Source organism: Semicossyphus pulcher, unplaced genomic scaffold (assembly GCF_022749685.1).
Source record: "Semicossyphus pulcher isolate SPU_LCO1_2020_fin unplaced genomic scaffold, fSemPul1.0.p SCAF_9, whole genome shotgun sequence".
Taxonomy (NCBI): domain Eukaryota; kingdom Metazoa; phylum Chordata; class Actinopteri; order Labriformes; family Labridae; genus Semicossyphus; species Semicossyphus pulcher.
The window spans coordinates 20,773,568-20,786,824 of NW_027211770.1; the positions used below are offsets into that span (position 1 = coordinate 20,773,568).

A 13,257-nucleotide genomic window follows, 5' to 3' on the forward strand; every position below is an offset into this window, starting at 1 on the left:
TGTCACTTTTTAGATGAATAATACACACATGCAGAGAGGGACAAGGGACAGGATGCAGGCAAAGGTAGAGTAAAAGAGCAGAGAGGAGCAGGAGGACGTGAGAGACGGCGTGCATTAACGCAGCACTCAGGTCCAGATTGCAGACTCAGCACTTCTCCAAACTGTCGGGGACAAACTTTGAGTGTCTCCAGCCCGTAGATGGACCAATAACAGAGACGCTGAGTCGCCTGCGAGTTAAATAAAGGGGCTTTTAACTGCCAAGTGGACCTGCCAGCAAACGTCCCTCCGTCTTTTGTTCAACTTTGTCGCGCACTTACACAAGACCCAGTCCTAATCCTTCAGAGGTGTGTGTCACTCCGCACTCAACGCTTCTCTGAGGATGTCGTGGTGAATTATTCAACATGCTAATGTCACGCAATGAGACATGCATGAAGCTCTTTGAACAGGCCCTGGATGTAATCCTCGTGTACAGGTTTGTCAGGGAAAGAGCGGAGGCGACGTGAGGACCTGTGCTCCGCCGAGGCCGCACGACAAGAAGTTAAATAGTAGAGGCTTAAATATTCATGTCTAAATAGTCGGCTATATATTATTTATGTTTTATTTATGCATGACTGTGCCCTGAAGCAGAGGGTTAATTGAATTTGGAATGACACATTGGCAGCTTTGTGGATGTGTGTTCTTGTCTGATATAAATAGGAGGGTGCGTAATGAGGTCAGAATACTTTGTGTGCGTTTCATGAGTGAAATGTTCTTGTAAGGATCAATTATTGTGTTAAAAAGTGACGTATGATTGTTTGCAGCAGACACAGAGCTTGGAAAGCAATCAATTGGTTGTTTTCAATGACATCACACACTTACCGATGTCAGAACCCATCGGCTATTATCGGACAACTTTACAACCTCCCAGAGGGATGGCACACTTTTAGAAGCTGTTAGAAATAAAGGACTTCCAGCCAAGACTTCCTTTTCAGTGTGCTGCATTGCTTACAGTTCGACAAGCAACTTCAGAAGGGAGGATCGAGTTGGAGTTGACGTCTAATGAGCCGGCTGGAGCCGTGCGTGTCGGTAGCTGAACTTGTTTTTCATTTCGCCGTACATGTTAACAGGTCCATACTGTCCACTGCTGCAGTGCAGAACTGCACTGGACTGTGAAAATGATCGGATAGCGCTAATAAAAGGTTCCTGGTTTCAAATCCCAGCCCAGACGTAGAGAACTGTGTGGAGCTGCATGTTCTCCGGCATGTCCAAAGACATGCTATGTTCGGTTAATTGGTTGGTGATTCTTAATTTCCCATAGGTGTGAGCGTGAAAGGTCAGCTGTGTCAGCTCTGTGATTGACTGCCGATCAGTCCAGGGTGTACCCCGCCTCTCGCCCAATGACAGCTGGGATTGGCTCCACCCCCCAACCCCCCTTGCTACCCTGAACAGGATAAGCAGTATAGATAATGGGTGGATAATGGACTCCCCTAATTTGTACAGAATGATTTTATTTTGACATTTTCCAGGGCAGTTGTTTGGTAGATCAAGCCACTTGCTCCCTACTAGGATCCCCGCGTCATTTAACTCAGAAAAAAACGTAGTTATAAGTCTCAGGACGTTAAGTTAAGGTTTTTCTTCTGGTGCAATCTCTCTCTCTCTCTCTCTCTCTCTCTCTCTCTCTCTCTCTCTCTCTCTCTCTCTCTCTCTCTCTTGGGATGGCATTATGGCGGATTACGTTCCTCCCCTTTTGCTCTCCGCCCGGACTGTTTTCCTGCATACATGGAAGCCTGCTGATACTTGATTGGTCAAAACTAATTGGACTACAAACGTACTACAAACGTAAACCAGAACACTTTCTGTACCAACATCCGGCCGGTCCCTCGCCTACATTTTTATGCAGACGCACTAACTAATGTTTCTATTAATTTGTCCACGTCTTTATATAAAAATACGATATGCTTTACCTCAAACTACATCCTCCAAAATGTTCATAAAGGTGAGCCGTTTATTGCCAGCTGTGTTAGCCTGCTCTGCTTTGAACCTAACAAACTGTCGTCTGAGTTTGTCTTCTGTTTCATCATCAAACAAAGCAGCAAAGGTGTGTCACTAATGGAGATCGTCACTCTTCTGAAGGGCTTTAGACGTCCTGGCTCTGTGGATTTAGTCCTCTGACTGCGGCTGATTTTTATCCTGATCGGCTCTGAGATTCCAGCCGCCAGCCCGTCCAGACATACGGCGCACTAAAAACTATTTATTCTGATGTCTGTGGCTGCGTATAATCCTCTGCTGTCACAGTCAGTTTATATTCCTTTTCTTGATACAATTCATATCACTCCAAATCCTGGAGGACGTCCATGGAAAAATGTGTGAATTTGGTAAGATTGACAGAAAGACAAGCTTGTGGGTGAAAACGGATAGACAGACCGGAGGGGAGGAGGAGGGGTGAGGGGGGTGAAAAAAGAGGGAAACGGAGGATTGGAGGACAGATTTGCAGGGTCTCCATCTGTGAGTATAATCCTTTAAAAAAACCTGTTTACAGCGCCGTCAGGGAACAGGCAGCTGGGGGTGAAATCGTGTCACAAGCCATGAATGATATCAGTTTCTTCTTATTTGTTTGATTACAGACAGGCGGGGGGATTCGCTGTGTGTGCACAGGCTTGTACACCTGAGAAATAAAAGATGAGCCAGGTCGCTGGTGAGACAGGGAACCTTTTCAAATCCCGTCCTCCTGTGTGTGTGATGATTGTGTGGATAATATATTTCTGTGGCTGCCAGAGAGAGAAAAGAGCCTCCTTTACTCCGCTGAACGATTGTGTGACACGAGATGGAAACAGAAGTATAAAAATTGTATGACGGCGATGAGAGGAGTTATTTATTTCTGTAAACAAAGGCAGATGTCTGCATGAGAGCCTAAAGCCCTGTAGGTGTTTAGTGTAGTGTTTGATGGAATCAGGCAGCGTGCGTTTTTTCTTGCCACAGCTCCATCTGTGCGAGCGTCCTCAACCTGGAGTCGGATGTTTGTGTCACCTCTGTTTGCACGGCAAACTTTGGCCTGCGTTCAATCTGCGTCTCCTCAACAGAACCGAACACAAACTGTGCCAGACCGAAGGAACGGCACCGTTTTGGAATGCTAATGGAAAATTCAAGGGCTTCAGTTTTGTGTGGGAAGCTGCCATGTGTCAGCACGCAGCACTCAGCATTAAAGTCGCTGACTGTGTGTGTGTGTGTGTGTGTGATTTCTTTGCCAGGTAGCTTTTTAAAGCACTTAAACCTAAAAGCAAATTATGTGAAACAACACTTCATCATAAAAGTCACGCGCTGTTCTCGTGCATCGTTGGAAATGATGCAAAATGTCTGTTAAAAGCTGGAGCGGCAGTGAAGCCAACATGTCGTGAAGAAGCTTCTCTTTGTGCCAAACGGCATCAGCTCGCTGAGTTTGGACACCATGTGACACTGACTGTTTTGGCCTTTTAAAGTTGGGAGATTTGACCTTTAATCACAGTGCCCCATCAGGTCAATCAGTCTCTTTTTTTCTTTTTTTTGAAAACCACAACGTTGTGCCGAAACACATCATGACTCAGAGTGGGTAATTGGGTTTGACAGATGCGCACAGCTGGAGCTCTCTCTCGTTTTATTGCATAGGGGAGAAAATCAAAGAGAAATGTGGACAAAACCTGGACCTGCTCCACCGACGGCAGACCGGCGTCTAACTAACCAGCTTTTTTGATTGTAAAAGCTCCTACTTCACTTCAGCATTCTCTCCGCTCTTGATGGAATCAATTCAAGAGAGAGTATCTAATGATTAGAAATTGTGTTTCACAGTCACTCCTCTTCATCTTTCAGGTTTAAACTCCGGAGCAGAAATCAATCACGTTTAACTGAAAGCAGCACATGTTGTTTGTCTGTTTTCTCTCACCTCGTCTCTCTCTCTCTGCGTCCTCTCCTCGCAGTGATGCTGCTGGACACGACGGAATCTACCTCAGAGCTGGGCTGGACCACCTATCCAGACACAGGGGTGAGTCTCTACACTCAATGTGCTCTCCAGCTGCTGGAGCCTTAAAGCGACCTGTCTGGGAGGCCAATCAAATGTGTTGCACACATGTTGCATATGGTTTTAACTGAAGGCTTATAATCGCATTGTTTGTTGGGCTTTGTGGTGAAACTCTAATGAGGGATTAAACACAAGAACACTCACATTTCTTTACTGAAACTGTTCTTATTGGGTAACTAATGATAAAAAACATGTCACCCTTTCACACACACATTTGCACACTGGTGGCAGAGGCTGCTATGCAAGGTGCCGATCCCCGTCAGCTGACCATTCCCACACATTCATACCTGATAGCCTTCAGGAGCAGTTTGGCGTTCAGTGTCTTGCCACAGCATCCTTCCATCATGTGGACTGTAGCTGTCAGGGATCGAACCCCCAACCCTCTGAGATGGGGGGCTGCAACAAACACTATCCATCCATTATCTATACAGCTTATCCTGTTCAGGACACATCCCAGCTGTCATTGGGTGAGAGGCGGGGTACACCCTGGACTCATTATTTTCTTGATTCGCTCATCACTGTTTCCTGCCCAAGTATTGACCCTTAAGTTCCCGTCCCAAACTGACAGACGTTCAGTCAAATAGACGTGAAGCTTCACGTGAGTTCATTCAGGACATGGATGTCATATCCCCCAGCTGTACTCAGCTGGCAGCCTGACGACTGAGTCATTGTTTCTAATCAGTAACGCACCAATCACGGCCGCTTCTTACGACAAGGCAACTTCCCTCTCACTCATCCCTGCTACACACACTGCTGCTGCTGCTGCTGCTGCGTATTGTCTCTCAGTTGTACGTTGCTTTGGACAAAAGCGTCTGCTAAATGAAATTGTAACATTGCATTTTGCCCACTCTGTATACCCAGGGGGTTCGCATTGCGCTCCCTGGAGAGCCGTAGCATGCTGCTCGGCTAACCCAAGGAGCAACTAAAGAGCGGAGCCATCCGCGCCGAGCATAACTGTGTTTCCATTTTGCAATGAATAGTTAAATCTATGAAAGAAAAGAAAAGGACGAAAAAGTTTCACTTCTAAGAAACTGGAACTATCAAATGTGGGACATTTTGGACAAAACAATTAATCAATAATCAAAAAGTTGCCAATGCAGCAGTATGCCAGTTTCACAATACACCACAGCATGACAAGTTACAGTTATTCTAAAAGGTACATTTGGGTTTCTACTGTGTTAAATTCTATGTTGTCAGTGTATTTAAATATACACAGAATCATCCCAGCTGCTGACTTTATTGTTATTATTTGACTATATAAATTTAAATTGATTAGCCTTAATATTATGTTAGATACAGTAGTAATGTTATGTTTTGAACCCATCTACCAAAGTTACAGGGTTAAGGGGAAGTACTGGTAGAGACTTAGTAAGACGATGGTAATGACTACGTCTGACTGTTAGGTTAGTCATGGATAAAGGTCCTGTAATTACATGACGCTTTAATGACACACACTGTATATTCAGAAGAACTAAAGAGGAAGAATAATCATTTCTCAGCCAATCATAATTAAGTATAATGATTGATAATGAAACACAAACATGAACATAATACCTCCACGTCTGAGGCAGGTTGTCAAAACACGCAAACACATTTACTGTGCCTGGAAACTGCTCGATTGTGGCCTGCTCTCAGGGTGTGTTTAGAATAAAGGCAGGATAATTAATGTGGGATATTTCTCACCTTGTTTTCACGCTCACACATCAAAATCACGCATCAGGAGCCCTGTAGTATCCATTTGTCCAGCTTTTGCATTGATTGTAATGACTGAAATATACAGCGGACTTCCACAAAATCCTATATTTACATTTGCTGTGGACAAATACAGCATGCAGAAAGTTATAAGTATTGTTAAAGTTGGTTAAGATCAGGGTTATTTTCTTGCAGGTTATCTGGAATCTGAGTTTGATTGGTGGAGCTTTTGTCAGGTGAGGAGGAGCAAGGTCTCACCTCGCCTTTCAAACAACCTTGAGGGCTCAAAATGCTTTTTTGCCATCGGCCTCCGCTGTGTGTCTTCATCTGCGAGGAGATTACAGTGATTGAACCGGAGACCTCCCGTTCTTGAGCTGCTTTTTATTGAAGGATGTCGCTTCGCCTTGAGCTGTGTAAATACGTGTGTGTGAGCGCATGTATGTGTGTGCTTGCGTGACTGTGCTAGGGTCAACTCCCGGGTCAGTTAAATTCATTCATCTGTGAGTGATTGTGGCTCAGTTCTAATATGGCTCATAATTACACACACACACACACATCGTCTTCATTGTCATCATCTCTGAGGTAATCAGTCAAACTATGTGAGAAACTGTGGGTCAGCGCTCGCACACGTTACTATGGAGGAAGTTCCAACCAATTACTCGACTAGAACAGAGCAATATTATTCTAAGGCTCTGTCCATACATGGAGTACACGAGCAAAACATGTGGGATATAAATATAGAGCATCAAATGACAACAAGTCACAGCTAGCTTAATGCTACATTCATGCTAGTTTTGCGTGGGGGAATGTTACATTTACTCATGTACTGTACTTGGCTGCAAGTTCAAAGTACTTTAATCGATTATTTCCTTTTTATGCAACTTTATTATTTTTATTCGATTCCTCGGCCGTGTCGATTTGCCCTGTACAACATCAGGAATATCAGATCCTACCTGTCAGAGCATGCATCCCGTTTATACTGCAGCTCCTTACTGGCAGGCCGTCCTGCATGCTGAGTCAAACCTCTGCAGATGATCCAGAACGCAGCAGCGCACCTCAAAACAGCACACGTCACTCCACTGTTCATATCCCTCGACTGGCCTCCAGTCGCTGCTTGCATCAAATTCAAAACCCTGTTGATTTCTTACATAACACCTTCCTACCTGAGCTCCCTCATCCAGATCTACACTCCCTCTGCCCACAATGCTCTGCCAATAAAAGGCGCCTGGTGCTCCCATCACAACAGGGCCGCTAAGTCTCTAACTAGACTCTTCTCCTCTGTAGTCCTCCGGTGGTGGAATGAGTTACCAAACTCCATTCAGTCTGCAGAATCCCTTTCACCTTTGAGAAACAGCTAAAGACACAGCTCTTTCATGAACACCTCTGGTCTTAATGATATTGATGATGATGATATTAAGGACGTTGGTGATGATGATGATGCTTCTAGACAGTCTGTGCGCTGCCTGTCGGCACCTGTGTCCGATCGCACTTGAAACTGTTTGTTGGCTCTGACTCACGTTGTTCCCTCCTGTCTTGATGCTAGCTTGTGTTGTATTTACTCTCAGATGAATGTCGCTTTGGACAAAAGCGTCTGCTAAATGAAATTGTAACATATTATTTTTCTTTTAAACATAATATTTTGGGCCTTTTATGCCTTTATTTAGAGAGTGGACAGTGGATAGTGTTGGAAACAGGGGGAAGAGAGAGTGGGGACGACACGCAGCAAAGGGCCAAGGGTCGGAGTCGAGGCGCTGCATCGAGGACTGTAGCCTCCATACATATGACGCACGATTTAACCGCTGAGCTAAACCGGCGCCCCATGAGATTGTTACATTGTTGTGGTAAACAAACTATTTTACCTCTCTTGGATTAGCAGGAAAGTTGAATACTGGGCTGGTATAATATTCAAAGCTTTTAAGCTAGCATTATTCGCATATTGCTAGCTTAAAAAGTACAGAATGGAAATACAATAGTCTTTAAGCAACATATGGCACACACACACACACACACTCTTATGGAGCCTTTTATCTCAGCTTACAGCTTTATATTCTGTCATTATCACCCCGGTCGGGCCTCCTGTGTCGGCACATAACTGCACATGATGTTTGATTCATCGGAGGCCTCGTGTGTGTTAGGAAATTTGTGAACCATGATGGCTGCTTAATAAGAGGCCGTCCATTTGTGTCACTGTGTGTGTGTGTGTGTGTTGGAGTCAGTGTGTGTGTGTGTGTGTGTGTGTGTGTGTTAGAGTCAGTCAAGCATTTGCATGTTTTTTTTCTTTTTTATTATGGTCCCTGGATGAGAAGTGCTTCTGAGATGGAGATATGGTTATTTGACCCGGGGCAACAAGCTGAGAGAAGTAGAAAGACAGACCAAGAGAGGGGGAGAAAAAGAGGGAGGCTGTGTGCGTGTGTGTGCGTGTGTGTGCGTGTGTGTGTGTGCGTGATCTTTTTTTAACTCTTTCCTCACTTTTCTCTTCACATCCCATCTTTTTCTCTCGCTGCAGGCTCTCTGGATATTCTTTTCTGCGCTCTCTTCCTGCTTCTTCATGCTCTCTCATCGTCTCTCCGTCCTCTTTAATGTTCTGACAAGCAGCCCCTCTTCTTCTTTGTCTCTGCCTCTCTCTCTCTCCCTCTTTTAATCTTTCCTCCCTTTGCCCTTCACAGACCCTCAGCCACTGCTTCATATTCTCTTTTTATCCCCCCAACTCAATCTCCTCTCTGCCCCCTTATATTTCCCTTCGGTGTCAGACCGGCAGACTTCTTACTGTAGTCTCCGCTTCTCTTCCCTCCCCTTGTTCCCTCGCGCTATTCTTCCATTGTGTGTTTGCTTTGTGTGTGTGTGTGTGCACATGCATATGTCTTTGGGGTGTCTGTGCGTGCCTTTCTCAGCTCCTCCGTGTTTGTGTGTGTGTTTCGCGGTTGTGTCGAAGGCCCTTCCCCTCCCTGCCCTCTGTCACTGGAGAGATTGCTCTCTGGCTCTCTGGCATTTCGGTTCAAATTAAATCACGAAGATGAGTCGTCCCTACTTTTTTTTTCTTCTTCTTTCTTTCTTTCCTACGCTTCATGCACCCCTCCTCCCCCCAATCTGCCCTGTTTTTTCTTCTTTCCGCCTTCATACGGGAGGGAGAACCAGGGAAAGCAGCGTTAGAGGAGGGAAGAGGCGGAGGTGGTTTGGGTTTGGGGTCAGAAAACAAATAAAAGCTGTGTTTTTTCACAAATATAGGGAAGCAAACTGCACGCAACGCCACAAACTGAAACCAGCGGCTACAAAAGTCCCCATCACCCTGCCAACTCACCCTGTTACACACAAAAGCACACACACACACACACCCTCTGCTTACCCACTTTTCCTCCCCCATCAGCATCCCCGCATCCCACCATGTGCTCCCTGTTGTCTCCTCCATCTCCTCCCCTCGTTCTCACGTCTGACAGAGTGAAGCAGGGCCTGGGAGAGAAAGAAAAACTGTCCTTTCACTCCATTAGACTGACAGCAGCTCGGGCGCTCTTTATCCGCTCACTGATCTTATCATTATTCCAATTTGACCAAATATGAATGCGCTCTCTTCACGTGTGATGCTGCAGATTTCTTTATCAGAATCACATGCAGCGAGACACCAACATACACACACATGCTATACACACCCTGATATTGTGTCAGGACCTTTTGTCCTCCTGCCTTTGTTGCAGGGGGAATAATGATGATGAGGCCTAATACATAATTCCTCTGTGTTACAACAGAAAAGGCCGCCGTGTCTCGGGGCTACACAGGCTTAAAGCAGAGCCCTTTCATCCTCAGAGGCACCGTACTGTATAATTGGTGAAACTAAACCCTGCGATACATTTACATTTTGACTCAAGTGACACTCTCATTCAGAGCCGTGTCGCTCTGCAGCTCGACTTTTTCCGACATGAAGGTACAACTCACTTCCAAATCCTGTCTCTGCATCGAGAAGTGTCCACGTTTCCTGAATTATGAATAAATGCGCTCATTTATAACACAGCAGCTGCTTCGAGTCAGACACAATCCGACACTTGGAAATGCCAAAACCGGCGCAAGAGAAAAACATGCCACAATAAAGCTGCATAATTGTTATTGTTTTACTCTATTGTGACATTTTAAATGGAAACATGACAACATTATCTTTTAGTTTCTGTCTCTTTAAGCATCTGAACCTACCTGTTAACTTCTTATGTCCTGCCATGCACGGCGAGAAATACTGGATTTGTCTCTGATATGTTTATGTCCATCCCATTACAGTGGAATTCAAGTTCAGAATGTCTTCAGAAGTTTCCTTTTTGCTTTGGGCAGATCCATAAAATAGAAATGAGGAGCAGGACAGCTCGTTATGTAAATATGAAGGTAACTTTACTGTGTGTCTCTGAACAAGCCTCGTGCACGGGACTCTCCCAGGAAGCACATTGTATGCCGACAGCTACAACAATGCGACTATCAACATGTGTCATAAAACAGTATATGTACCTTGTACTGAAGAAATAGTCCCTTTAAAAACCATCTACATCTCGTTTTGTGTTTTATCCAGAGAAACCAGGACACATCCTCTGAAAACAGAGATGCTGATGTTGAATTTTTTCAGCTCTGGGGACAATATGTTGTGTATCTGTTAGTGGGTCGAACAGCAGTTTTGGCTCAGGCTGAAGTATTTCAACAACTAAATGATGGATGGATTGCTGTGAAAGTTTATACAAATGTTCATCGTCCCCTCAGAGTGAATCCTCATCAGTTTGGTGACTTTTCCTCCATCACCAGCTGGAAACAGTTTTTCACTTATCCAGGCTGTACATGGTACTAATCAATAGTCAGTATTGTATAAGGTACTAATCAATAGTCAGGGGTACCGACCATAGACTGTATTAAAAGATAAATATATATGTATCTATATACAGTCAGTCCCTTTGTTGGCAGGATTTGCACCACAATATATTTACACCACCTTAAAACCTCCCACCTAAAAAATAAATATGAGGTTTATCTCGGTTAAATCATGCGTCCCATATACAGAGGCTACAGTCCTCGATGCGGCGGCCCCAGGTTCAACTTCCACCCTCGGCCCTTTGCTGTGTGTCATCCCCACTCTGTGCTCCCCTGCTCCACTTTCCTTTTTATCAATTAAGGCATAAAAGGCCAAAATACAAACAAATATAAGTTAAAGTGTATTCTATATTTTGAATACTTTCTCTGTTTCACATTACTGTCACACAGCCCTTTCTTTTAGCACAACAATTTCTTCCAAATACCTATGCATGCCACGCCTCAGCCATAGACCTCCATTGTATTTGGCTGGGACACAACTGAAATGATCTAATAGGCTGAATTCCAGCAGAGTTAAGAAACTGTTTTCTTTGGCAGAGAGGAACTCTTTCTCAATCATTTCAGGTTTGCAACACTTGAAATGTGCTGAGCTCTAAACGCAGGGCTCAAGTGGTTTAATTAACTTCTGTTGTCATTATTGACTGCATAATTAATCATCGGAAAGTTTGTTGTGGATAACAAGGACAGATGACCCATATCTTTGGGGTCAGTGAAGAACAGCTTTCACTCGTGGATGCATTACTAGTGTGTGTGCGTGTGTGTGTGTGTGTGCTTTATCAGAACCAAACAAGTACTCTGTTAAACCTATCTATGTTGGCATGGACGGCACCCACATGTCAGCCTCTCAGACATTATACTCCATATTTACATGGAGGATCTTCAAAGATGTATAACTGTGGACACACTATATAAACAGTGGAGGTTTTACAGTTTATACAGCCTGTTTACAGAGCTCCCTGTTTAAGGTCATGTTCAGTAGAGTTGACACAAAGTAATGATGTTGTTTCTGTGTCTCTCAGTGGGATGAGGTCAGCGTCCTGGACGACCGAGGGAAGCTCATACGAACCTTCGAGGTCTGCAATGTCAACCAAAATCCCCGTCAGCAGGACAACTGGCTGGCCACGCCCTTCCTGTACCGCCACTCCGCCCCGCGGGTGTTTGTCACTTTGCGTTTCTCGGTGCGTGACTGCGCCAGCCTGCGGTCGCCGTCACCCACCTGCCGAGAGACTCTCACCCTGTACTACAAGCAGGCCGACTCCCAGAGAGAGCTGGAGAGGACCTGGGTAGCTGAGGTGAGGCAGAACAACACCAGATGTGTTGCATTCATTTTTATGCAATAGCCATGTTTTTGTGTACAGCAGATCTTCACTGGAGAGGAATAATTTGCCATGGGATGAACCAAATTCCCAGGGAGAAACTGGGTCATGACCACGCGGTATAAATTACATTTGTGCTTAAGACTGTGTTGGCTTTATATCTGCCCTCTGACAATACTGATTACCTTCTCCTTCTTTTTGCAACACACAATTTCTAGTTTGAATCCAGATTGTAGACGTTTAACAGCCCCTTCCCCACAGCTTAATAATAACTAAGCATCTAAATTACAAACGTATGTAATGAAAATATGGGGTATTTAGTCTTGGTGGTCCAGTATCCCATCAGCCGTTACACGACCAGTTGTACAGTAACAGTGTTTATTCTACTGTATCATTACTTATGTAACATTAAATTAAAATCTTTAGCACCACAAATTAATACTAAAATATATGTGGGTTTTAGGAAATATTTGAGCTGAGTAAGTGACTGAGATGTTGCTAATAGTTGCACCGCTAACTGAACTAGCTTACAGACAAACATAACGTTAGCTTGCTAATATGTGACCCCTTAAGACTAAAGTGTGACAGAGGTAATAGGCAATGAAATAGAGCTGACACATGACTCTATAATAATAGTAAAATACATTTAACCAAAATAAACAAATAATGTGCTTTAAATTTGAACACATTAAGTAACATCAGACAGGTTAGCTAAATTACGCTGCTTAAGCTAGCATAACAAGTTAGCTTCAAGTTAGCTTCACGTTAGATTTCTCTAAACTGGATGAAGTGTACAAACTCTGGAAGACATATGTCACCGAATAACTGAATACATTTACAAGGTTTATCTTATTTTGTGAATGTTTAACTTTCCTAACTGTAATTTTAGACGTTATTTTAAAGCTTGAGATGCTACAGTTGGATTTAGAATATCTGAAGTCTTCATTAACTGAGACATTTATGAAATTTTAAGCTCTGCATCCTGTTAGACACAGAATCAGTCAACAAACAGATGAATTTTAAGTTCAAAATGTTAAGCAAATAAGACAATTTGATTAATGTGCATGTGATCAAAACTGAATTTAAGAAGGATTAATGTCACCGTCATTATTCTGCTTTTTAATCACTGCTTCAGGCGGGTAACCTTCAGACAGATTTATTCAGCACAGTGAAATGCATTTTCACTCATGTTTCACTCATGTTACACCAAAACAGAAAAACCTGTCATCATCTCAGGACAAGAAGTGATTATATAATCAACTTGATTACTGTCGTGCTTTTTAAGAGAAGCTGTTAAGATTGACGACTTTGTTCAGCCCAATGGGGTGAAGCACATAAATGTTGGGTTTCGCAAAATGCAAAAATGTGCCGCTGTGGTCTCCAGAA

The 13,257-nt window shown here is 43.9% G+C and overlaps 1 protein-coding gene across 1 annotated transcript in view; it reads left to right on the forward strand.

Moving 5' to 3' along the window:
* ephb6 (eph receptor B6) overlaps positions 1–13,257 on the forward strand; it is a 43,750-nt gene that overhangs the window by 7,401 nt on the left and 23,092 nt on the right. The window contains exons 2-3 of the mRNA XM_069655446.1: positions 3,930–3,994; positions 11,575–11,847. Of these exons, the coding sequence (XP_069511547.1) occupies positions 3,932–3,994; positions 11,575–11,847 (336 nt within the window). The 5' untranslated portion in view covers positions 3,930–3,931. The remainder of the gene's footprint in view (positions 1–3,929; positions 3,995–11,574; positions 11,848–13,257) is intronic.